We start from the raw sequence: 27,268 nt of genomic DNA, 5'->3' as shown, positions 1-27,268 counted from the left end.
ACCTGCTTGGGATTCTCTCTCTCCCCCTCTCTCTGCCCCCTCCCTGCTTGTGCTCTCTCAAAATAAATAAACATTAAAAAAAAATAGACAAAAACTTGAGCAGACATCTCTAAAGATGATACACAAATAGCCAGCAGACAACCAAACATTAACATCACTCAACATCACTCATCATCAGGAAAAAGCAAATCAAAACCACAGTAAGGTGTCACCTCACACCTGTTAGGATGGCTGTCGGCACCAAAAACACAAGAGACAACAAGAGCTGGTGAGCATGTGAAGAAAAGGAACCCTGTGCCCTAACTGATGCGGCCACTGTGGAAAAGTATGGAGGTTCCTCAAGAAATTAAACGTAGAAATACCATATAATCCAGCAATCCCATTCTGGGTATTTATCCAAAAGATTTGGAATCAGAATCTTGAGGAGATACTTGGACTCCGGGGTTCACTGTGGCATTATTTACAATAGCCAACATGTGGAACCCCCCTAACTGTCCACTGATACATGAATAGAGTTAAACAATGTACATTACATACAATGGTTATTCGTCCTTTAAAGAAAAAAAAAAAAAAGAGTTTCTTACAATATGCAAAAACATGGACTCTGGAGGACATTATGCTAAGTGAAATAAGCCAGTTCTGCCTGATTTCATTTCTATGAGGTATCTAAAACAGCCAAACCATAGAAGCAGAGAGAGGGATGGTGACCGCTGGGAGACCAAGAGGTAACAATTTTGGAACAAAATCGGAAGGATATAAAGACGCATCCACACAACAAAAAAGAACACTTGGAATTAAAAAGTAATAGTAGCAGAAGTAAAATCTCAACAGGAGGAGGAATAAAAGATAAATGGAAGAAATCTTCCCAGAAAGCGCAGAAAGGACAAAAAGAACAGAGGTTAAAGAAGAGTGAGGCACAAGAAAATTCCCAAGAATGAAAGTTCACAAAAGGACAGACTAAATTCCTTACACAATCAGTGGGACAGGCCAAGGAATGGCTTTTTCTTTTTTAAATCTTTTATTTATTTTTGAGAGAGAGAGAGAGAGACAAGTGAGAGCAGGGGAGGAACAGAGAGAGAGGGAGACACAGAATCCGAAGCAGGCTCCAGGCCCCAAGCTGTCGGCACAGAGCCTGACGCGGGGCTCGAACCCATGAACCGTGAGATCCTGACCTGAGCCGAAGTCGGACGCTTAACCGACTGAGCCAAACAGGTGCTCCGGAACAGCTTCTTGATAAGTCAGAACACTGGAGGCAAAAGAAAAGATTCTAATGAGATTTCAGAAAGAAGAAATGGTCAAAGAGCAGAGATGAAGAAAGAATTCAAGTGTAAATCTGAGATAGCCAGAAAGTCCATAATGGAGAGATGCCTTCAAAACTATGGAAATTATGTCCAATCTAAATCTGTACTCAACTGAAATCTTACCAAACACAGGGGCATAATGAAAATACTTCCAGAAATGTAAGGTCTCAAAACTTTCTTCCCTGAGGACTTCAGAAATCACTGGAAGAGCTGCTCTATTAAAACAAAGAAATAAGACAACACTGACATCACCCAGCAAAGAGATTCTTCTGAGAGGAAGGGTTCCAGAATCTCCAAGAGAAAGGTAAAAAGAGGTGCCGAGACCACAGTTCAACAGTGGGCCTAGAAAGGAGCAGATTAGAAGATTCTGTGGGAGGATTCTGGTGGGAGGAGCAGACAAGTTTCTCTCAGGTACTAAATAGCACACAGCCAATGTATTTGAAAATACCGAGAAGTGATCTAGATGAACAGGAGGAGAGCCAAAGTTGTAACTACTGACAGGTACAAAGACATCAACACAGACGGGGATCATTCGTGCTGTAGAAAACAAAACCCTGTAGAGAGAAGAATAGCAAAGTATATATCACACAGTCTGCACACTCGGGCCACTGATCCAAGGACACAGTGGTCCCCACATCAGGAGGGCTGAGGGAGTGCTCGCTTCGGCAGCACATATACTAAAAATAGGAGGGCTGAGGGAAATGTCACCTGTGTGAAAGAAAGCTAAACTCTCCAACGCCTCACAGTGAGAAGAATCAACTAATCCCAATTAAAATGGGTAATACGTGTCACAGAAGTTCCGCTACCTGTACTACTGACCAAGTATTAATATCCGGAATACATTAATAATTCCTACAAAATAAGCAAAAGCAAAACAATGGAAATGAAAAACAGCCACAAAAATTAAAAAAAAAAAAAAAAACCCTTATAAAAACAATTCACAAAAAATGAAATCAAGTAGAATCCAGACATGAGAATCCTCATACAAGACAGCAGGATGTGAATGTGAACAATCTGCCAGGCCAAACTCGTGTTATGCTGTAACGTAGAAGATACGCACACGCACCTCGGAATCCAGCGGCCCCTTTCCCGGTACGTACCCTAGAGAAACATGCACGTGCACCCCGCAGCGTGGGCACGGCACGAGCAGAACGGCATGTCCTCACAGCTAAAAACAGCGGTACACGGATAAATCGCGGTATGTTCATAGACTGATTTACTCTACAGCAATGAAAATGAACAAACTATATGTAATAACATGGATGTGCTTTACAAATAAAGCAAAAGACACAAGAAGCAAAACACTGAATACAGTAAGATTCCATATATATATATATATATATATATATATATATATATATATATATATATAGTTAAAAATAAGGCAAAATGGTATCTTGTAGAGATTCACGTATCAGTAGTTCACTTTAAAAAACCCCAGTAAAGTGATGATCATAAAGGCCAGGACCCATCAGAGCAAGGAAAGAGGCGTGTGATCAAAAAGGGAGACCGGAGGGGCTCCTGGGCAGCGGGCTACACAAGCGTTTTGCTGCAACATCACACTGTTCATTTATGTTTCAGGTTTTTCTACATGAAGTTGTATTTCACAGTGAGAAAAAGACACATCGTGCAATTCTGAGGAAACACATCATAGTACAACGTGATTAGCCAGATTGAAAACAATGCACTTGTTTACATATTGCCAGTCAAGTGTCATCCAACAGAAAGTTCCTGGGACAACGGGGCTGTCCGGTCCCAGGAGAGCACTGCACTTGGGGGCGTAACCTCCCACAATGAGGACTAGAAAATATAGCTGGAATCTAGGCTGGAGTGCTCCCAAATTCAGATGGGGAGAAATGGGACTGAATGAATGTCCAATCTACATCAAAGAGTAAGAAATGACTACATTTTAATCACATACATGAATACCTTCAAGCGCTTACTTTTAACGGTATGAAGTTGAGAATGTTGTTTATATTATAAAGTCCAAACACATACTTCTCTATTCTGCCAAATATAAATCGTTTAAAAAACTAAGACACATACACGGTTTCAAAATTCAGAAACCATATTCTATTGGGAACCACCAGCACCTGGGTACGGATGCAAACTATGTGAACAGCACACACTTACTAGAACTAGGAGCTGCTGCAGAGCCAAATGCAGACTGACTAGGCTGTTGTCCAAACACAGGAGGCTGGCTGCTGCTTGACACTGTCCCAAAAGTGGGTGGCGTGGGCTGAGAAGCGGCAGAAAACAATGCTGCGGAAGATGACAGGGCTCCGAAGCCTGAGGGATTCGGCTGGCTGGCACCTTGACTCTGTCCAAACGTCGGGGTTTGGTTAACACCAAATGCTGGACTGGCAGACGGTGCTGAAGGTCCAGTGCCAAACACGAAGGAGGATCCTAGAGACCCAGAGAAACAATCACGTCACCTAACAGCTACAACCAGATAATCCTTAAGAAAGGTCTAAAAATTTAGCTGCAAACCGCGAGCCTGAACAAGTCCCATCAGGGCCAGTTTTCAATAATAATGAAGAATACAATCCCATTATTTAGTAAAGCCATATAGAATTCATATAAACAAGAATTATTAGCCAAGAGACCCCACCTTCACAGCCAAATTTTTTTAGGTAAAGGGATCCATCCAAGAAGATAACTGATTTTCACCACATATTCAACGCACTGCAGAAATCAGCTAATGTCGTCATCATGTATATATACGTAATGCGGACCTACGTCTAATGAAATAGGCCCCAGTGTCTGGTTGCTCAACAACCCAACATTTCAAAAAGAACACTTGGAAAATCTAAAGATTACACTCTCGTTGAGATCAGAAAAATCCCTCCTAAGAGTTAATTCTATTAAACCGAACACAGACTGCACGGGATTCCATGCAGTGAACAGCTGCCACACCCGTAACCTTAGGGGGCAGGCGACCTAACTGCACCCAGGCTGTTCTGTGACAACCCGCGACAGGTTACTTGCTAAGAGGAGACAGGATGAAACAATCCAACTACAACCTGTTTTTCTTTTGTAAATAAATGTACCTGCAGAGCTGCATGTGGTGGTAGCTCCAAAATTGAAACCAGAGGTTACAGGATTACTACCGCCGGCCCCTGGACCGAAGACGAACGGGGTGACCGCTGAGCCCGCGCTGGACGTGGCTGCAGGTTTGCTCTCCTGAGAAAACAGCAGAGACTGAGAAGTACTGGCCTCTGCAGAGTTCCCGAAAGCGGAGCTGCTCACAGGGTTGCTGGCCTGTCCAAACACGAAGGCAGCCACCGGCGCACCGGAGGACGCAGTGGAGCTACCGAATATGCCCCCGGCTGCCGAAGTGGCCGGTGCACTTGAATTAGAAGAATTGTTGTTCAAGAAACTGAACACTGGTTTTGCTGCACCTGGATCTGTAAGAGAGAAATAAAGATGCAAACAAAAATCTTTAAGAACAAGGAATCACAGAAAGCCTTTTTCCCTTGCCTACGGTCCACAAATTCACTAGAAAACGGAAACAGTAACTTTTTTATACAAATTCATTCAGCAAATGCACACACTATATTAAATTATGATGTAAGCAAATACATCCATCTTCCCTTTTATGGCTTCTGAAGTTTGTCTTACAGAAGAAGGCAAGCCCTCAGCATTCAGATTAATAAGAATAAAAATATCCCTTAAATTCAACACATCCAACTGAAGACTACGGGTAACAGCTCGGATAGTGGGAGACAGCTGTGCTCTTGACTTTGCAATTTATGTTAGCAAAATTATCATTTCTCCAACCAGCAGTCAATTCTCTCTGCAGCATTTACTGACCAGCGCGTCCTTCACTCGCTAATTTGTGACTCCACCTTTACAACACGCTAAATTTCTAAGTATGTGTGCATTTGTTTCCTCTATAGCTACTGTTACTAGACTGTTTCAATTATTGTAGCTTTATAGTCTGGTTTGATAGTAAACCTGTTTGTGTGCCTGCCCTTCTCCCCAAAATTTCTTGTGCATTTTCCCTTCCATGTGAATTTTAAAATTACCTTAGCTTGTCACGCTCCACAAAAATTCCTCTACAAACGGAAATTAAGGGGGCGCCTGGGTGGCTCAGTCGGTTAAGCAACCGACTTCGGCTCAGGTCTCGATCTCGCGGTTTGTGAGTTCGAGCCCCGCGTCGGGCTTTGTGCTGACAGCTCAGAGCCTGGAGCTGCTTCGGATTCTGCGTCTCCCTCTCTCTCTGCCCCTCCCCTGCTCACGTTCTGTCTCTGTCTCTCAACAACAAATAAACGTTAAGAAAAAGAAACGGAAATTAAGGCTTCCAGTTATGGAATGAGCAAGTCACCGGGATAAAAGGGAGTGTGCAGGGAAGACAGTCTACGGCACTGTAACAGCGTTGTGTGGTCACAGACGGCAGTTACACTTGTGGTGAGCACAGCAAATGCACAGCGCTGGGGCATCCCTGAGTTGTACACTCAAAACTAAAGTAATGCTGTGTGTCAACTACACTTCAACTAAACACAAAAAAACAAATTATCTTGGGGGAGCTGGGCAGGAGACTATTCTCACTCAGGAACAGGTATTAATAAATAGGTCTTTTCTGTTCTTTTAATTATTTAGCCTGTTACAAGTTCTGTTGCTGTTATAAAACACAAATTAAAGATGTTAGAAAATACAAGTGACATTTGTCCAACTATTTATTGCTGATTCAGAGGAAAGCTACTGGTTTTTATATGGTGATCCTGAAACCACCCACTTTACTGAAGACATTTTTTCAACTGTTCCAATACTGTCTCAGTTCCAATACTGTCTACTGGACAGGGCTGGCCATAATATGAAACGGGCATTAGTATGATTTACAGACAATGGAACAAGTTGGTTCACTTTCAAGTTGGTTAATGAGAGGTTAAGAGTGTCTATTTCAATGGAAAGAGTATAGTAACACCATAATTATATCCGATTAGACCTGATCTTATTTTTATTCCTTTCCAAATCATATATAATTTAGTTTTTATTTTTTTGGAGAGTGTTTTGAATTTCCAAACAGACAATAGACACAAACTGCTCACACCTACTCACTGAATTCCATTCTCCCCGCAGCCCCCGCCCCCCAACCCCGGTCAGGTTAATTTTTCATCTTGCTCCCAATATATTATTCAGAAGTGTTCATGGGTGTTCAATTCTTATTTTTTTGTTTGCCTGAAAACATCTCTATTTTGCCCTCACGTTCGACCAAATTTGGCTGGATATAAAATTGGAGGATCAAGACCATTTTCTTTTTTAACATTTATTTATTGTTGAGAGACAGAGAGAGACAGAGCACAAGCAGGGGAGGGGCAGAGAGGGAGACACAGAATCCGAAGCAGGCTCCAGGCTCTGAGCTGTCAGCAAAGCCCAACGCGGGGCTCAAAATCATGAAATGCGAGATGACCTGAGCCGAAGTCGGATGCTTAACCGACTGAGCCACCCAGTTACCCAAGACCATTTTCACGGGGCACCTGGGTGGCTCAGTCGGTTGAGCATCCGACTGTTGATCTCAGCTCAGCTCATGGTGTCATGGTTGTGAGATCAAGCCTTGCACTGGGCTCTGGGCTGGGCATGGAGCCTGCTTAAGATTCTCTCTCTCCCTCTCTCTCTGCCCCTCCCCTGCTTGTGCTCGCACTAGCACGTGCTCTCTCTCTAGAAAATAAAAAGACCGTTTTCACTTTGAGGACAGTGCTCCACTGTTTTAAGCATATGATGTTACAAATTAGAAGTGTGATGCTAACCTGATACTTGTTTATTTGTGGCAAACAGCTTTCCTCTCTTAGAGAGCATTCAGGATTTTGGCTTTGGTGTCCTGTAATTTCACTGGTCTTTGCCAGTGAGTGGGCCATTTCCATTTTTAAGGCCAGGGTCTTGCTCTACAGGGAGGAAATACTCTTCCGTCACTGCTTTGCTCTCTCCTCTGCCCTGTCCTCTTCTTCTAAGCACTCTTCTTGCAATGGCCTGAGAACCAGCCGGACTCCATTCTCTCTACACTTCGGCATGGGCTCTGGGAAATCCCAGTTCGCCAATCTATCATCTGTGTTTCTTCTGCTGCTCAGCCCACAGAACGATTTTATTTCACCAAGCACGTTTTTAAGTTTTAAAAAAATGCTACTTCATTTTCTCTTCAGGATTTTAGTTTTCATAATCGCCTCTGTTTCAGAGATTAACTCTATTTGTGGTCTATGCTCCTTGGACGCCTGATGATGACTGGGTAACTCTATTTGTGAACGAACGCCTGCACAGAAAGATTTAGTTAGAAAATATTTCATGAGCTGACAAAAGAAGGCCTACTTTCCTGAGCGGTATGCCAATTCTGATTGTCAAAGCTCAAACAGAAGGGAGAAACATGGACAGATGGGAAATGCTGGGGGCTCTCCATCAGCGGTGTATTTCTCAGAATCAGATCTGCAGGTAACATCAGTGCATCATAAGGGTTTGGAGCAGTGAACACTGCAAATCCTAGGCTCCTTCCCAGAGAGTCTTTATTGATCTCTCTCAACTATGTCCCTGACCTGCTGCATTTGTCCAGATACCAGAGGTGCCTTGTAAAAAAAAAAAAAAAGAAGGAAAGAAAAGTGTTTAATACTTACCAGTCGTGGTATTGGTTTGAGACCCAAATGCGAACGTGGCCTTCGCAGGCTGTTCCGATTCCTTCTCAGATGGTTTTGCCACGCTGAAACTAAAGGTGGCCTTTGCAGAACTCTCATCTTTGGTTTGCTCTGAATTCCCAAAGGAAAACACTGGCTGACACTTCGGCTCCTCACTGTCCGCTTTCTTCCCAAACACCAGAGAAGTAGAAGTGACCGGCTCTTGCTGTTTCTCTTCTGTCCTTCCCAAAACGAACAAAGAGGCAGACGGCACAGGGGCAGGCTCCGTGCCACCAAAAGTGAACCCTCCCTTGGTGGCGGGCGTGTCTTCTTTGTTTGCTTCTGTCGTCTTCCCTGTGAACGGAGCCACCGAAACGCTCTTGGCTCCTATGGCTCCAAAGCTGAAGCTGCTCTTGTTCTCAGCGGTCACCCCGGTGACGGCAGCAGCAGGTGCCGGGTTAATGACACCTGTACCAAAGCTAAAGCCTGTAGATGAAGATTTAGGGAGCTCCTCTTTCTTCTCTTGCTGTCCAAGATTAGACACCCCAAACTGAAACGGAGCTAACGATGCCGTATTGCTTAAACCCGAAGAGAGTCCGAACTTAAAACCATTATCGTTCTTGCTGTCCTTTTTAGCTTCTTCAGGCTTGGACTCGGACGAAACTCCAAACTTAAAATCTCCTATTGGTTTTGAAAATTTAAAGCCTTCACTCATGGAGTTTGGAGACTCAGAATCTGAAGACACACCTATTTTGAAGCCTCCCTGCTCTCCAAATTTAAAATCTCCAGTGCTTGTTAAAGTCTGAGAAGGCCCAGAAGACGATGACGGGAGACCAAATTTGAAGGATGAGGCAGCTGGGTTCGGAGACGGGGAAGACGTGCCAAAGCCTTCAAAATATAAAAGACACCGAATTAATGCTATCCTCTCAAACAAAATGTACACCTGAAACAGAAAGAGAGACACAGGAATAACTTCGAAAAGGCCTATGGTGAAGAGTGTGAGGAAGTGGCAGTGAACGCCAACTAGATGCCTAGTATTCAGCGTACGAATCACACCTCACTCCCCACAACCACACTGCCATGCCACTTAACACCTGGGACACTGGCAGAGATCACATAAATTTGGTAAGACAGTAATGGCAAGGGGTCTAGGAAAAGAGACACTTTATAGATTACAGGTGGATGTGTAAAATAGCATGAAATTTGTGGAAGGCAACTGTCAATATTTACCAAAATTTCCAAACACATGTATCCTCTGACCCAGCAATTCTAGGGCTATGTCTTTTCTTTTTTTTTTTTTAATTTTATTTATTCATTTACTTCCTTAAGAAAGGCAGACAGCCACACGCGGCACCTCATCTGGATGTGCCTGGAGTCTTGGAAGCCTGACTACCCTACATTCTGCAGGGAGCTCTCCTGGAGAGCTTGTCTGGAGGTTCTAGGAGGGGAGTGCAGCTACTTCTATACTTCTGCCTGAGCAACAGTCAGTCCCCCTCTGTCATGCAAGGTCATCCTCTTGGGCCCAGTGCACAGCTTCGGGAGGGAACCCACATGGAGCCGTGAGGGAGGAAGGGGACACCAGCCTAGCCAGCCACATGGGCCAAATCAACCCTGGAGATCACTCGGAGTGACAGATGTCACAGCCAGATCACCCTCACATCCTAAGTCTTTATTATTTTTTTTATAGAATAAAATTGACCGTCGAATTGGTTTCCATACAATATCCAGTGCTCATCCCAACAGGTGCCCTCCTCAGTGCCCATCACCCACTTTCCCCTCTCCTCCAGCTCCCATCAACCCTCACTTTGTTCTCAGTATTTAAGAATCTCTTATGGTTTGCCTCCCTATCTGTAACTTTCCCCCCCCTTTCCCTCCCCCATGGTCTTCTGTTAAATAAGTCTTTATTTTAAAGAAACTCAAAGACACATAAAATGCCATATGCAATCCCAGCAGCTATAAATGAAGAATAAAGAACAAAGGTGTGTCCAAGCTAATCTGTGATAAAATTAAGGGGGCAGAAAGGCAGTATGATCTACATTTTCTAAAACAGACAGAAATAAAAATATATAGAATTTCTATATATAGAAAAATATATAGAATTTGCTTATCATGTGCATAAATAAACTATGGAAAAGTTGTAAGGAACTAACCACAGTTATTACTGTTGGTAGGGGAGGAAGGATGGAAAATGAACCAATGGGGACAAGAGATAAACTTTTCTCTGTGAATCCTGTCGTAACTGGAGTTTGAAATCTTGTAAATGGGCTACTAATCAAAAATTTTTAAAAAGGCTTCATCATCAAAGAACCAGAAGAACTGCATAAGCAGAAGCTCACACTATATTGACAAGATCAAAGTCTTGGTTTCATAATGCTTTTTTGTAGCTGAGTAAACTAGAAATGCAGTACTTGACTGATGAGCTCAAAACAGATACAATCCGTGTGCCAAGATATTTACCCCTCATTCTGCTTACCCACGTATAAATAAGACCAATGACAGCCAAACTTTACAAGCCCTCAGACCTGTAGACCTTCCCCTCTTTAATGATGATACATTCCCTTCTTTTGCTAAGAAACGTAACTGAAAATTATCAGAATCTCAGGAGAGAGCGGCCTATCCACAAGGTCTCTAAATACCTTAAGCGATACTTCTTTAGACAGGAAGTTAAAAATTAAGGTGCTGAAGACAATTAACTCATTATCACCTCTGCCTCAAAGGGACAGATTTAAAGGGAAGCTGATTACTGTGCTGCAGGTAGAGAACATGGGAAAAGGACCACGAGGTTAACGACCTCAAGTGGGCTGGAAAGTAGGGATCTTCTACCACACCCAAATGCAGTGTTTTTCAAACCAGTTGTGACTCACTGTCATGCAATTTTATGGGTTATAACCAGTAATTTTCTTCTAAATGAAAAAAGGAAGAGAAACAGGGTAACTTAAACATACTAAAGAGTAAGAATTGACTTGTAAAACTTCTTTTCAATCATACAAACACCCTGTGCATGAGAGGGGGTCACAATGTAAAAGTTTAATGATTGGTTTCCAGTTAAAAAGTTTGAAAGCCACTAGTCCACAGAATGGTTCCGAGCAGATAAAGCTTGGCATTCTTTTTTAATGTCCTCACAGACTAACCTTCGAGGCCTATTCCCTTACGGATTAAACTCTTTCTCCCCTCTCCCTGACTGTTCCTTCAGATCTAAAATCTCTTCTCTTTCCCAGCTTTTATCAAGATTTTGACTGAAATGTACCTCATGTGAAGTATGAAATAAATTAATAACTACGAAGACGAAAAATTTGACCTCCAGAGACAGTCTTAGCATAAATTATTTTTAGAGGTTCCTCCCTTACATTTACAGAACAAAATATGAAGAGAGCTCTTTTTCTGGGACATACCCTGGGAAACCAAATCCCACATCCAGAGTACTTACAATAAGGCTCTAGGGGTGTAAATTCCCAGATAAGAGGAAATTCATCTAGATGCCAAACAGGTTAACAATGAAAAACAAGTAACTGAAACTCTCTCAGATTCAACTACACAAGAGAGAAGTTCCTCACCCAGCTGCAGAGAAGATACCTCACTGCTGGCCAGTCTAATCATCTAACTTTACAGTAACTCGGACACAGATGTGAGGTCAAAATGTCCAAAACAATACCTTATTTTACATGCATTTTCAATAAGAGAAGGAACAATTTTTAAACTAAAGCTGTTTGCAAATATTTCACTTTAAAATGACGATACGAGGGGTGCCTGGGTGGCTCAGTCAGTTGAGCATCCGACTTCAGCTCAGGTCATGATCTCACGGTCTCTGAGTTCGAGCCCCGCATCAGGCTCTGTACGGACAGCTCAGAGCCTAGAGCCTGGAGCCTGTTTCAGATTCTGTGTCTCCCTCTCTCTCCTCCCCTGCTCATGCTCTGTCTCTCTCTTCTTAAAAATAAATAAACATTAATAAATAAAATAAAATGATGATACAAGGAGGCACTTCACCCAGGCCTTACCTTTGAACTCAGACTTTGTGCCTGGCTTTGCACTTTCGCATGCTATGCATTTGGTAGAGTCGGCTTTATTTTGCACTAGGCACACTTCACAGTCCCAGCTTCCCTCTGGTTTCTTGAACTTGTCTAACCCAAGGCAGCTTCCAGAAGACAGAGAGGCAGGGACGGTGCTGCTACTTGAAGCAGGTACTAAACTTCCTAAAAAAAAAAATGAGGAAACACATAAAATTTCCAGTCCATGTTATGTCATGTTATGTCAATATCTTAAGACACCACTGGGGCGCCTGGGTGGCTCAGTCGATTAAGCGTCCGACTTCAGCTCAGGTCACAATCTCGCGGTCCGTGGGTTCGAGCCCCGCGTCGGGCTCTGGGCTGATGGCTCAGAGCCTGGAGCCTGCTTCTGATTCTGTGTCTCCCTCTCTCTCTGCCCCTCCCCCGTTCATGCTCTGTCTCTCTCTGTCTCAAAAATAAATAAACGTTAAAAAAAAAAAATTAAAAAAAAAAAAAGAAAAAGACACCACTAAGTCTAAGTGTTCAATTAGTGTTTCCTATTAAGACAGATAAAATGCCAGAAATATAAACTTCACATTGTTAAAAACAGTACAGACATCTCAGATTTCTTTTAATCTTATAAACAAGCAGCTTACGCTCACCCGGCCTAGTGACAACTCTCTTCTTAATCTGAGGTCTGAATAATCATGGTTTAAAAAAAATTATCAGGACCACAAATCAGAACCTAAAAAACTAAAATGTTCTTGGAGCTCCCGGGGGGCTCAGTCAATTAAGTGTTTGACTTTGGCTCAAGTCATGATCTCATAGTTTGTGGGTTCAAGCCCTGCATCGGGCTCTGTGCTGACAGCTCAGAGCCTGGAGCCTGCTTCGGATTCTGTGTCTCCCTCTCTCTCTGCTCCTCTCCCACTTGCACTCTGTGTCTCTCTCTCTCTCTCTCAAAAATAAGCAGTAAAAAAAATTTTTTTAAAAGTCAAAAAAATAAAATGTCCTTAAGAATATTTGTCAAACAATAGCCAAAGTATGGAAAAAGCCCAAATGTCCATTGACAGAGGAATGGATAAAGATGTGGGGTGTGTGTGTGTGTGTGTATGTGTGTGTGTGTGTGTGTGTGTATACACATACACTCGGCAATCAAAAAGAATGAAATCCTGCCATCTACAATAATGTGGATGGAACTAGAGTGTATTATGCTAAGCGAAATTAGGCAGTAAGACAAATATATGACTTCACTCATATGTGGAATTTAAGATACGAAGCAGATGAACGTAAGGGCAGGGAAACAAAACAAGATAAAAACAGGGAGGGAGACAAACATAAGAGACTCTTAAATATGGAGAACAAACTGAGGGTTGCTGGAGGAGCTGTGGGTAGGGGGATGGGCTAAATAGGCAAGGGGCATTAAGGAGGACACTTGTTGGGATGAGCACTGGGTGTTATATGCAGGGGATGAATCACTGGATTCTACTCCTGAGAGCATTATTGCACTATATGCTAACTAACTTGGATATAAATTTTTAAAAAAATAGAAAAAAAAAAAAGGAATTTTTGTCAGATTTCTTCAAACAGCACAACATTTTAAACGAACATATAAGAGGCACCTGGGTGGCTCAGTAGATTAAACATCTGAGTTCAACTCAGGTCATGATTTCTCAGTTGGTGAGTTCGAGCCTCTGAGCTGTCAGCACAGAGCCTGGAGCATGCTTTGGATCCTGTATCTCCCTCTCTCTCTGTGCCTCCCCTCGCTCACACTGTCTCAAAAATAAACATTAAAAAAATTTTCACATTTATATATATCTGTGTATATATATACACACATACATACATACATACATACATACATAAGATATAAATCGCAGGCAATAATATCCTAACACATAAAATACACAGCCACAGACCACACTGATTTTAAGATTTCAAAGCACAGGTCTCTGCCTTTGAAATGATCAGTTTTGCACAGAAGTGTTCTATCATCCACTTTGCATTTCGACTCACCACCATCTACTGTGTTCATGGCATTACTATTTAACAGACATTTATTAAGGTTCTAAGGACATAAAGACAACTGAAATGCTGCTTACCTTCTAAAAGTGCTAACGGTCTAAGAAGGGGGCAAGTAAACACACACACACAGTAATCCCATCACCAAAAAGGAAAGTGATACATGAAGAAGGAAGGAAGTGACTAAGGGGCAGCAGAACGGATTCACAGACGTGACGTTTCAATTCTGAGACAGAACTAGAAGTTTGTAGGGAGCACAGGGGGTGGGGGGGGGGGCATGGGAAGGTGGCTCCACAAAGCGATCAAGAAGCCTGTGTGTTAGGAGCAGAGCCATCCATCTGGCACCTCCCGTTTCCACACGTTCTCCGACTGTCGCCCCTCCCAGCCACTGGTCTCTGTTCCACCGCTATGCTGTCTTCCACCTTGCCAATAAAACCACTCTCAGAGGTTCCACCTTTGGTCCACTGTCCTCCTCTTGAGTCTCATCTACTCGGACGGTTTCCTGACCTGTACCTGCGGTCCCCTTCTCAGCTGTAGGGCCACCCTCTACCTGGTTAGCGTGGCTCACGTCTCCTCCTGCCTCACATGTTTCTATCTATCTCATCCCCTTCTGCTGAGCCCACCACCGCCACTCTACGCCAAGCGGCCCTCACCTCTTGTTTGAACAACAGCCTTCTCACTGAGACCTCTGCTCTCGTTCCCTGCAATCCATCCTGCCGCAAAGCAACCGGTGCCAAGTAGGTTTTGGTTTTCCTCACTGGTTCCTCCTTTAAAATGAACCATTCCAAAGCTTTGTTCCCGCCACTCCCTTAACATGGCGGAGTGCAGGTTTAGGCCATCTCCTCTACCCCCTCCCTCCCTCACTTGACGTCGCCTCTGCTCCCATGGCTTATTTGAAAACTGTAGCCTGATGACTCTCATACTTGTGTTTCCAGCCCCGGTATCCGTTACAGTACATCCCGAGTCCTCACGTATATGTGAGCATGGGCTGCACAGCTTCAAATCACCATGTCTTCAGCTACGCCGTATTCTACGCCCAACCTGACCGCACCAGCACATATCACTGTTCTCTGGGCCTGTATGTATTACCGCTACAACCTCCCATCTGTCCTCTGGTCTCCAAATTTCACTGCCTTCCAATCGACCCTCCAAAAAGCCACCAGGCAATGTGTCAAAAATACAAATTTAACTACATCACTCCTCTGCTTAAAATGATGGTTCATCATTGACGGGATGATGTCAGATTTATGTAATAAATATAGGAGCTTTCTTTATTTGTGAGTAACAATTTACTTCCTCAGTTTTATTCTCCCAATCAACTCAATTAATTTTGGTTTCTTGCATGATCAAGGGCCTGTTTTTGTTTTTTTGTTTTTTTTAAGAGGAGGAAGAGGTATGCCAGCAGGAAGGAGAAAGTTATTTCAGAACGAAGCCTCTGAAATCTTACTCCTCTGGAGATGTCCAGTAAGAATTAGAGATACGGCTCACCTCTTGTGTTCAAACACGGGGTACAGGCTAACAAACCCGGAGCTCTCCACTGCAGACAGAAGACTACACATCCATGAATAATGCAATAAAAAAGGAAGTGTAATTCCCAGGATATCCATAACAGTTTTTATTTAATACCCATGTTACTATACATCGGTACCAAATAATTATATGAGATTACAAAAATATTAAGGAGTCATTTCCAGATGGGACTCTTCAGTAACTTTTTCAAATTTGAACAGAGAAACAGGAAAAACTCAAGCCTAACTCCCTTCTTCTTGCTGTCAAGTTAGAATGCTTTCATTAGTGACTCAGTAATTGACTATCCTTGCAACGCCTCTGGCAGCTGGCATACAGGTATAGGTCTCCGCATTAATATTCAGCCACAGCTGTTTCAAAAGGCAAGACTGTCTACCGCTTAGTGAAACCTTCTCTGGGAATGACCATCTGTCATCCTCACTTGCACTTCAAGGAAAAGAGACAAAGTGACATTTTGTTCTGGATAACGGTGGAGAAAGACTGCCCCTTCTAAGTTCCTTCAGCATCTGTATTAGTCGGCTTTGAAAGCGATCATGAAAAGCAAAGTTTCTGATAAAGTGTACATACAAAAGAGGTATAAGTATACACTGGGCTATCCTGAGAGAACACACAGATCCAGTCCCGAGTAGGTCATTTTGCCTCAGACAGCTTAGAAAAATTAAGACGTAGGAGGAAATGCTCATCCTGAAACATTAAAAATACTAAGGCTGTTCTTAGCAGAGAAGTGTAAGTGTTCTACCAAAATAACCAACAAAATGATCTCAAACAGCCATACACGTACCTGGCTTCTCAGACACACAGGACACACATTTACTGTCTTCTCCATTATTAGAAACACAGCATACTGGACACTCCCAAGATCCCAGGGGCCTTTTAAATTTATCTGCGAATCCTACGGCACCCGTGGTCACAGTGCAGGTGGGAGGTGTGGCGGCCACGGGCACAGCGCTCGCCGCAGCCACTGGCAGCGTAAGGACTCGCTTCACACCAGTTCCGGGTTTCGGTGTCTCACAAGCTACGCATTTCATCGCTTCGGGTTTGTTTTGCACCAAACAGGTGTCACAATCCCAGGTCCCGACTGCTGGTTTAAATCTGTCTCCAAAACCCGTCCCTGATGTAGAGAGAGTTGACTTGTCACTTTTGCTTGGTGCTCCGATTCCAGTTTGTTTAGCAGTATCTTTTGCTGGCAATTTTGTTGCCTGACAGGCTATGCACTTGCCGTCTGTAGCTTTGTTCTGGAGCAGACAAGTATCACACTGCCACGACGACGATCCAGGTGACCCAGATTTTACACTTTCTCCAAACCCAACTCCCCCAGAAGAAAAACTACTTATTGCTGGTCTTGTATAAACTACTGGGCTTGTGGTAGTAGGCTGAGCAGCAAGAGAATCTGCCTTTGGTGATGTGAAACCTGTAATAGGGAAAAGAGTGTAAGTTAAAAAGAAAAAAGAGAGAGAGACAGAGAGACAGAGAGAGAAGCTCTCTAATCAGAACATTAACTGAAATGCTATTACTGGGAGAACATGTATTTACACACATTTATTGCAGAATTCCTAAATCCCAACATGAGCTACTTAAAAGTAGAGTTTTCACCTAAGCAATATTTAAAAGATTTTTTTAACATTTATTCATTAAAAAAAAAATTTTTTTTTAAGTTTCTTTATTTTGAGAGACAGAGAGAGCAGAGGAGGGGCAGAGAGAGAGGGAAAGAGAGAATCCCAGGCAGGCTCCATGCTGTCAGCGCGGAGCCCGATGTGGGGCTTGAACTCACGAACCATGAGATCATGACCTGAGCCGAAACCAAGAGTCAGATCCTCAACCGACTGAGCCACCCAGGCGCCCCAACATGTATTCATTTTTAAGAGACAGAGAGAGACAGAGCATGAGCAGAGGAGGGGCAGAGAGAGAGGGAGACACAAAATCTGAAGGAGGCTCCAGGCCCCCAGCTGTCAGCAGAGTCAGATGCAGGGTTCGAACCCACAAACCGTGAGATCATGACCTGAGCCAAAGTCAGACGTTCAAGTGACTGAGCCACCCAGGCGCCCCAGCAGCCGTTCTGTTTGTTTTGTTTTCCATTTATTTCTTTAAGTTTATTTATTTTGAGAGAGAGAGAGAGCAGGAATTGGGTAGGGGCAGAGAGAGAGAATACCAAGCAGGTTCCGCATCATCAGCACAAGGCCTGATGCAAGGCTCTAACCCACAACCCTGGGATCATAACCTGCGCTGAAATCAAGAACCGACTGAGCCACCCAGGTGTCCCAGCAGTTTTTATTAATCATATAATCAATAAGTGACACTCAGACCTAGTTAAAATCCTACAAAAGATGTATTGTTTATAGTGTATCACCTTCTTCCTCTAGGAATTTCTACTTACTATAATTCAACCAATATCTAATTTGAGGCTTTGATCTGTAGTAATTTACTGACACACCCCGCGGGCATCTAGGTTTTGCTACACTCTTGCTGCAATACAGATCTGCAGTATATTCACAGCCTTCCTCCCACATCTATTTTTTCCTTCAGGTGTTCTCCTGGCTATGCCCAACGTCTTCAACATCGATAATCTTTGAATTCCGTCCACTTATAACCCACTGTTGTGGTATCCTCTACTTTCAGTACACCCAGCTGAGCTGAGTAGGTATGCATATTAGACAGACGTCCCTCCAAAGTACAATGGAGTTGTAAGGACTGGTCTTAATTATACTAAGTTCATACAGGACTTTAAAATGGTAACAGTTCAATGAGAAACACGATGTAAATTCCAACAGAGAAGAACCAAACCATCTGGCAAGGTCTAGAAATTACAGAAATGAAGACCCAGCCCACCCTCGAGGAGCATGAGCTCATGCTACTCAAAGACCTGCCCATGGAAAGTCACCAAACCCTAACACAGACAAACTGCCTCCAACAGTTCTCCAATATAATCACAGAACCTTTCACACTGTAAGGGTCCCCTTTTGGTAACCACTAAAGGTGTACTCAGACAATTAAGGTATTTACACAGAACCATGGAATAACAGGAACTGAAAAGGTCTCCGCACTACCGGAACTGCTGTCATTGAACTGAATCGATTCACTCCAACTTGTATCCACGGGAATGACCTTCCAGTCCTTTACTTTGGACCAATTAACCTTTGTTTTACACATGCCAATAAACTCAGTGACCTGTTTTTCCAGCTCATGGCACCAAACGAAAAGAAAAGTGGAGGGTAAGAAGATATAAAAGATTTTGAGATTTTCCAGTGCTACAATTATTCCAACCTAGAGCTAGTTTTAGCATAAAGGCAAAACCCATACACTTCACTTACTCCCAGTAGTCTAAAATGTACTGTTTTGCTAATGATTAATTTGAGTCACTAAGGTTGGCACCATTTTAACAGTAATCATCTCAAGATTTTAGAGACTTATTTTCCTTCCCCTTTTCAAGTTTTTCTAATTTCTCTCAAAAGAACATAGGACTCCAAATTCTTGCTATTTAAAGAAGATTAAAGGGGAGGAGGAGTGGGCATCATGAATGCAAAGTATAACTTATATGAAGATAGAGCATATGAATTGATGCATATCTACCACTCAGTTAACTAGCACAGGCGCCCTGGAGCTCTGCCCCAATGGCGTCAAATCGTCTAAATTGCCGGGACCCTTGTAGGCAGTGTACTCATCTATAAAACGAGAAAGCTAGACCAGAGAGACCTAAATCTGGCTGCAGAAGCCATTCTTATCTGGAAATTCTTACTCAATTATACATGAGCACATCTATCTGCTAGGTAAATCTAAATTTTCTCTGAGTGACTAGATCACCTTACAAACATTTATACATTCCTATAGTACAGGTCACAATCGGAATTGTATCTATCCTCTGATTTTCAAATTGAAAACTTTTTCCTATTTGATGACTTCTATTCATTGCCTTCAAGTTATTTATTACTAGCTTTCAATTCTTGTTTCAAGTGAGTACTGTCCCTTACATATATGTATGTTCGAATCATCCAATGTTATCTTTCTGTTTGGTCTTGTTATAAGACGATCACAACTGGGCAGTAATCTGAGAACAAGGCAGGTCAGCATCTCATCAGAGAAAGATACGTGCAGGTATATCATCAGGTTTATTTACTTGTATTCCATACTGGCCTATCTCTATTAAAAGGCAATTCATTTTCCCTTCTACACTTGCCTCTTTCTCCTGCTATCCTCACCTCCTTAAGAGATGTCATTTTAGGACAGTCTTTGAATTCTAAACAAGTAGAGTTTCTAAGATATTTACTCCAAAAGAATTGCATCTAACTATGTCTACATTCAAGTCAATTTCCTAACTTATGCCACACATGACATTAAAATAGGACCACAAATCTGTAATGAAGATTTTAGAGTATGTCAAAGGCAGCTCTTATCTTACCAGGGCTTTTGAGAACATCTAGGACACTTCCTTCTTTCAGGGTTTTTGCAGGTCTAAAAGGACCCTCACAATCTTCATCTGGCTGCTTCTTACAGCTTGTACTATTCACTGCATTGGTATCTTGAGCTGTAGAAAAGATACTACGTCAAGAAGAAGCACCGGATCAAGTTAAATGTATTAAAGAGAGCTTTCAAAGCCAATTTGGATCACCTTCTAAAACATCATGAAAGTCACTGTAATTCAAAGATAATGGACAAATTTACTTAAAAATACAAGGTTAATTTGCTAGTACAAGAAAGCAAAGATAATATTTCCCATACTATACACTGTACATTTTTCTCCTCCAAAAAGGTAAAAAGTATGAACTATAATTGTTACCCAATAAATTAACTGGTAATCAAAACAATCAAACTCAAACACTGGAGAGGTTATGGCACCCGGAGCAAGCTCCCAAACTACAAGAAATATGCATCTGACTGCACAGCAATTTACAGTACTGATTGAACCAAACTTTCAAATAAATACTCAACTGAGCAGTTATTTCATTTCTAGAAATTGATCCTATGATTAGAAATATCCTTCAGTTATAATATTGAAAATCTGGATGATAAATGCTCAATAAGGGACTGAGTCTGTCAATTACAGAATTACTGACACGATAGATTACTATGTGGCCACAAAACATTCTCAAAAGCACAGTTATAGGTAAAGACGAGTTAAAAAGCCCAGAAGATTGTGAATGATACAAGAGTAATGGTGGCTGCCAGTGTTGAGTGACTTTTTACTTACTGCTTCTACTTTTTATGTTTCCTAAATTTTCCAAAATAAATATACCCTTAGACTTAAAATAAGAAATCTATGTTTTCAGTATGATAATGGCTTTGTGGTTCTATTTTTAAGGGGGAAAGTTTCTGTTTACAGTTGAAATATGTGTGGAAATGTTTCAATATAACCTGATAGGTGTGTTTCTGTGTGTGAGAAGGAAGGGGAAAGGAGAGAAAGAGAAAGAAGACTGGCTAAAAAGAAGCTGGGTAAACAGTACATGGAAACAGAAGAAGCTGGGTAAACAGTACATGGAAATTCAGTCTACTACTTCCGAAAATGTTTCAAGTTTTCCATAATAAAATACAAACAAGGTTTTTCTTAAGTGTTTGCCAATTTTAAAAGGAGTAGTTTCAAAAAAAATCCTACCTACCTCTACCTCACGCCATAAACAAAAATTAATACAAAATGGATCAATGATCTAAACATGAGAACTAAAACCATAAAATTCTCAGAAGAAAATCCAGAAGATGTATGTTCATGACTATGGATTTGGCAATAGATTCTCAGATATGACATCAAAAGCACAAGAAAAAAACCTGAACTTCGCCACAATTAAAAACCTTTGTGAATCGAAGGACATTACCAAGAAAGTGTAAAGACAATCTACGGAACGGGAGAAATTATTTGCAAATCATGTATCTTAAGGATCTAATATCCAGACTACATAAAACTGCTAACATCTCAGCAACAAAAAGACAAACCAACTTAAAAATGGGCAAAGGACTTGAATGGACGTTTCTCCCAAGAAGATAAAGGGCCAACTAGCACATGAAAATATGCTCCATTATGCACCATTAGCCATTAGAGAAATGTAAATCGAAACCAAAAAGAAGCATCACTTCACACCCACTAAGATGGCTACCAACACAAAGTGAAAAGTACACATGGTGAGAATGTGGAGAAATTAGAATCCTCATACACTGCTAGTGGCAATGTGAAAGGAACCAGTGGCTGAGAAAAACAGTTCTGTGGTTCCTCAAAAAGTTACACATAGAACTGCCATTTGACCACCAACTCCATTTCTAGGTATATACCCCAGAGCACTGAAACCACTATCCAAATAAATACGTGTACCTGAATTTTCATACCGGCACTATGCACAATAGCCAAAGGCTGGCAACAGCCCAAAAGTCCATCAATGGATGAATAGAACTATGATATACCCATACAACGGAACTTCACTCAGCCATAAAAGGAATGAAATTCTAGGGTGCCCGGCTGGCTCGGTAAGTAGAGCATATGACTCTTAAACTCAGGGTCTCGAGTTCAAGCCCCATATTGGGCATGGAGCCTACTTCGAATAAAAAGTAAGTAAATAAATTTTACAAAGAAAAAAGAGTGAAGTACTGATAAATACTGTAACACAGATGAACCCTGAAAACAAGGAAGCTAGATGCAAAAATCACATGGTAGGATTCCAGAATAGGTACATGCATACAAATAAAACACAGACTCGTAGTTGATAGGAGGTGGGGGAGAAGAAATGCGGAATGACTGTTATTTAATAGGTACAGGTTTCCTTTGTAGGGGGTGATAAGAATGTTCCAGAACTAGACAGGCTGTGGTAGTTGCACACCATGAATGTACTGAACACCACTGAATCTGTTCCCTTTCAAATGATTAATTTTATCTCACATGAATCTCACCACAGTAACAAAACCATGCAAGAAACAAAACACTGTACCTACTACTTTTTATAACTGTGTCAAAACATACAATTGTATCGCTTTGTCATAGTCTATCCTCCTTTAGAATAAAAATGGCACTGCTTTTAGTAATCGAAAGTAAATTTGAAGGATACCCTGAAGTGCATTCAAACTGCTGGAAAACGATAGTGGAAAAATTAGCACCTGCCACAAAGTAACTAATCATGACTTCTACATTTTCAAGCAGCTTGTTAACGTCAAAGTGGTGGGAATCACTGTCACAATTGTATACATGCCACTTATAATAAATGCCTTAAAAATATGGATAATTTCCCAGATGTGATGAAATACAAAGGTTGTTTGAACAAGCTGCCGCTCATCCAGTTATCACCAATAACGCATCAGTAAAAACTGGAGGATTGTCATGCCTTTCCTCGTAACCAGGTGTGAAAATGGTCATTTGCAGAAGTTTTTTTTTTAAATATGTATTTTTTTATTTTAAGAGAGAAAGAGTGAAAGAGGCAGAGAGAGGAGAGTGAAAGAACCCCAAGCAAGCTGCACACTATCAGCATAGATCCCAACGCAGGGCTCCAACTCACGAACCGTGAGATCATGACCTGAGCCAAAACCGAGTTGAGCACTTAACCAACTGAGCCCCCCAGGCACCCCAGGAATTTGCAGAAGTTTATTCCTCTTGAATTCATAATAACATTGAAGAAAAAATTCGTGGTAAAAAGTATAGCTGAAATGTGCCTGTTAATACTTTCTCTTACACAAGGCTGTTTTAGTCAATAAAAAACAAGACTGCAAACATACCAAATTCCTATTTTGTGCCACTCTCATAATCCATGCTCTTATCTTCCAGCTCATCCAGAGCTAGAACATCTGGCTTCTATGTCCTAGCTCTTTGGCTGTTGTTGTTGGTTGCTGCTGCTGCTGCTGTTTTTACTCTACCCTTTGAGGGAGGATCTAGTATTTTTTAAATTCCAAAACTATGAGGTAGAAAAACTGAGATAGACAAATACACGCTTCTGGACAGGGCGACAGAACTTAACTGATATCTCAGCCTATAAAGCCCCGCCTCCCAACCACCCCCTCACTTGGGGACACGGCTGTCACTCCACGACACCCAGCTCACGCCATTTAAAATCACTGTCTTCCTACTACATTCAGATTAAAATCCAATTCTTTCAGCATGGCATTCAAGAATTTTTAGAACTTAAAGCTACTTCTTAGCTTTATTACAAAAGATCTACAGATTTTGAAGAATATCATCCTTTTTTCTCTAACTCCCACAGCCCTGCACTTGCTGTGTGTCTCTGGAGTAAAATGCCCTTGCTCAAAACGTCCTGAGGTCAGTAACTTAGCCCAGATGGTTCTCCAGTTCTTGAACAGCAAACACTTGAAAGAAAACCACCATCACAACAAAATCCCATGATTTAATTATCTGCTTGCTCATTTCTTTCCCTCAACTACCCCCATTCCTGAAATATTATGTATCACTACCTGCAGAGGCCAGCATAACCCTAACACATAAAAATGTTTGTGAACTGAACACTAAACCCAGAGATGGGATCCACGATAATTAGAATTTCACCTCGATAACAAATGTAAACAACACCTGAATTTCTTATGAGAGTTCATTTATAATAAACTGTCACCTTAATGGATATACTGCTGGTGTGACTATCCCTTCCCATAACTGAACTGTAACATATCCATTTAGTGAGCGGTTTCTGAGAAGGTTACTAAAAACTATTGCCAAAGGTTGATATTAGCTCCTGTCCGCTTTTTAGAGCTAATTTCATTCAAATGAATTTATAAGAACTGCCAAAGATTAAAGAAAGAATTTGAAATACTAATCTAATGCATGCAACCATTTTTATGTAACAACTTGGGAGAAATTTTTACTTACCTAAACTACTACTTGTAATTGGTTCTGAAATACTACTAGAGCCAGAAAGTTCTGTTGTTTTCGCAACAGGCACACTAAACGTAAATCCAATCTGTAAGGAGAAAAGGTATCCTTAATAGTCTACTTAGTTTTAAAACAAAATATCAAATATGGAGCTTTTTCTTATTCCAAGTCAAAAAAAAAAAAAAGAGACACTGAATTTCATGTAGAGATTTTACAATCTCCAAAATTGAGATGCTTCTTATAATGAATGGTGTGTTAGGTCTAAACAGCATTTTCAATTTCTTAGGCATTTTTTTCATTCAAAGCAGTAAAGTAATAACGTGCTCCCAATGCTCATTTCTAGGTTTCTAAATGCGATTTTCCAATAAAACACTGAGATTTTATGGACAGTGGACAGGTTTCAGGCACACAGCAGGGATTACATACAATATGATCTGGAATATCTAGCAGTAACCAAAAACAAGAGCACAGTGAAAAACACAAGGCAGCATGTAAAAATGATATGCATGCCAAAGATGCATGGGGCAACTTGAACATTAAACTTATATCACTCAAAACACCTCTTTTTTTTTTTTTAATTTAATTTTTTAAATTTACATCCAAGTTAGTTAGCATACAGTGCAACGATTTCAGGAGTAGATTCCTTAATGCCCCTTACCCATTTAGCCCATCCCCCCGTTCTACAACCCCTCCAGTAACCCTCTGTTTGTTCTCCATATTTAAGAACCTCTTATGTTTTGTTCCCCTCCCTGTTTTTATAGTATTTTTGCTTCCCTTCCCTTGTAAAACACCTCTTTCTTAATTATGAAGAAATACGTATTATGAGGCATAAAAACCCAAAACTTTTCCAGATTAAAGGCAATTCAACAAACATGTTAACCAAATGCAATGCAATTTAGTTGATCAGGTCTTGATCTTTACTGGATCTGGGCCATTAAAGGACAGTCTGGGGCCAATGGGGAAATCTGAATATGGACATTATTATTATACTATGTTACAATTTCATGGATAGAATTGTATTGTGGGTGTGCAAAGGAATGTCCTTTTTTCTTAGGGGACATATGGGAAAGGTGTAAAGGTATCAAGATGTTTGCATCTTAACTTTCAAATGATCACGAGAAAATACACATGCTTGTGTGTGTGTGTAGTGAAAAATAAACGGGTGTTCACTCATTCAAGATTTCTATACACGGACTTTTTTAGGTTGGAAGAAAAACAATGGTATTTCTTACCACCAATGGCATCTTGGATTTTAAAAATACAGTATGCTTCTGAAATCAGTATGAAATATTCCTTGCTTGCTACTTACAGATGACGGAGGTAGAACATCTGCCTCAGTAGATTTTACAATTGGAGATGAAAATCGAAACATGGGACTGCCAGGACTGTTTGGAGAGGCCATTTGTACCTGGTTTTCCAAATTATTAAAATAACACAAAGAGTTTTTAGTAAAAGTAATCGACAATAAAACAGACCTTAACTTAAGCAAATTATTTCAAAGAAGCCAAAAGCAATTTATTTCCTTTTAGATTTAAAAATCACTTAAGGGGCACCCAGCTGGCTCAGTCAGTAGAGCATGAGACTCTTGATCTTGGGGTTGTGAGCTCCAGCCCCACGATGGGGCTAGATTATTTAAAAATAAAATCTTAAAAAAATTAGTAAAATAATAATTTGTTAAAACTTGTGAAAAATAAATGGTAACTACTATAAAATCTGGCTTCTCCTTGGACGAGGAGTATACACTATCTTAGAGGTAGGTGAGTATTTATCTAAAGGAAAAAAATACCATCCATAAGAATATGTTCAGAAAAAGTAAAAGCCAGGACAAAATCATAAAAATTTTCAGGAGTAGTTAATCCTACCTGAGAAATAAAAACATAAACCCAATCTTACCAAAAAAACAAAAAACAAAAAAACAAAAAAAAACAAACAGTATCTTAAATCAGAAACATTGGAAACAAACTTATAATCATCAATCTCTAAGGCATTAAACAGCACTCCATTATAATGTATCCCTTTATAACATACACTTTAAAAAGCAAAACACCATTTCCATTTTTCTCTTATTCTCAATTTCCATAGCAAGAACTTAACGCTTCAAACAGAATATAGTATTTTTGTTTAAATAAGGAACAAAAATCACCTCTGTTTGTACAATAGTTTTGTACCTTGTTTGTCAGTGATTGTGAAGGACTAACGGGCGATGGAGAGGAAGTTGTGATCACAGAGGAACTAAAATTGAAGGTAGGCAGTGAAGAACTGGCGATGGGTAGAGAGATTTTCGGCAATACTGGCACTTCCATTTCCTAAAACACAACATGGGTCATAATGATAGATTTCATCTTTCAAGTCATTCTTTTATCCCTACTTACTTTCAGGTGGAACTGAGAACAGGGAGGAGGCAGCAGCATACAGGGTTAACAATGTGGGCTCAACGTGGATGGAACTGGAGAGTGTTATGCTAAGTGAAATAAGTCATACAGAGAAAGACAGCATATATTTTCACTCTAATGTGGATCCTGAGAAACTTAACAGAAGACCATGGGGGAGGGGAAGGAAAGAAAAAAAAAAGAGACGGAGGGAGCCAAACCAAAAGATACTCCTGAAACACTGAGAGCAATCTGAGGGTTGATGGGGGATGGGAGGGAGGGGCGGGTGGGTGATGGGTATTGAGGAGGGCACCTGTTGGGATGAGCACTGGGTGTTCGTATGGAAACCAATTTGACAATAAATTTCATATTAAAAAAATAACAATCAGTCAAAAAAAAAAAAAAAACCCCACAATGTGGGCTCTCAAATCAAAAGAAATGAACAAGATCTGAATCCCAGCTGTGCCACCACCAGACCTGGTGGCTTTGTGAACCTAACTGCCCTCAGTACAAATTTCCTAATGGCTGAAAATGAGGAAAAAATTACACCACCATTGTAGTATTAATATAAGACATAAAGTTATACATGGCCTTGGCATGTAAAACAAGCATTTAATAAACATCAGTACCAATGAGTTTGGTGAAATGCCTCAGTTTTTTATCCCAATATACTAAACACCACTCTGAA

General features: G+C 41.1%; 1 protein-coding gene across 8 annotated transcripts in view; it reads right to left on the bottom strand.

Moving 5' to 3' along the window:
* NUP153 (nucleoporin 153) overlaps positions 1–27,268 on the bottom strand; it is a 91,872-nt gene that overhangs the window by 2,943 nt on the left and 61,661 nt on the right. For 7 of the 8 annotated variants that reach the window (XM_019830198.3, XM_019830197.3, XM_045057072.1 and 4 more), the window contains 9 exons: positions 26,380–26,517; positions 25,521–25,619; positions 24,209–24,299; positions 19,823–19,948; positions 16,211–16,840; positions 11,896–12,090; positions 7,904–8,788; positions 4,352–4,708; positions 3,435–3,707 (listed from right to left, as the gene is read on the bottom strand). In XM_019830198.3, the coding sequence (XP_019685757.2) occupies positions 3,435–3,707; positions 4,352–4,708; positions 7,904–8,788; positions 11,896–12,090; positions 16,211–16,840; positions 19,823–19,948; positions 24,209–24,299; positions 25,521–25,619; positions 26,380–26,517 (2,794 nt within the window). Of the gene's footprint in view, positions 1–3,434; positions 3,708–4,351; positions 4,709–7,110; positions 7,549–7,903; positions 8,789–11,895; positions 12,091–16,210; positions 16,841–19,822; positions 19,949–24,208; positions 24,300–25,520; positions 25,620–26,379; positions 26,518–27,268 lie in introns of those variants that run through there. The other variant, XM_006931416.5, reaches the window with a different exon arrangement.

Source organism: Felis catus, chromosome B2 (genome assembly GCF_018350175.1).
Source record: "Felis catus isolate Fca126 chromosome B2, F.catus_Fca126_mat1.0, whole genome shotgun sequence".
NCBI lineage: Eukaryota > Metazoa > Chordata > Mammalia > Carnivora > Felidae > Felis > Felis catus.
Note: the sequence above shows the minus strand (reverse complement) of the source record. Positions and strands in the feature narration are given on the sequence as shown.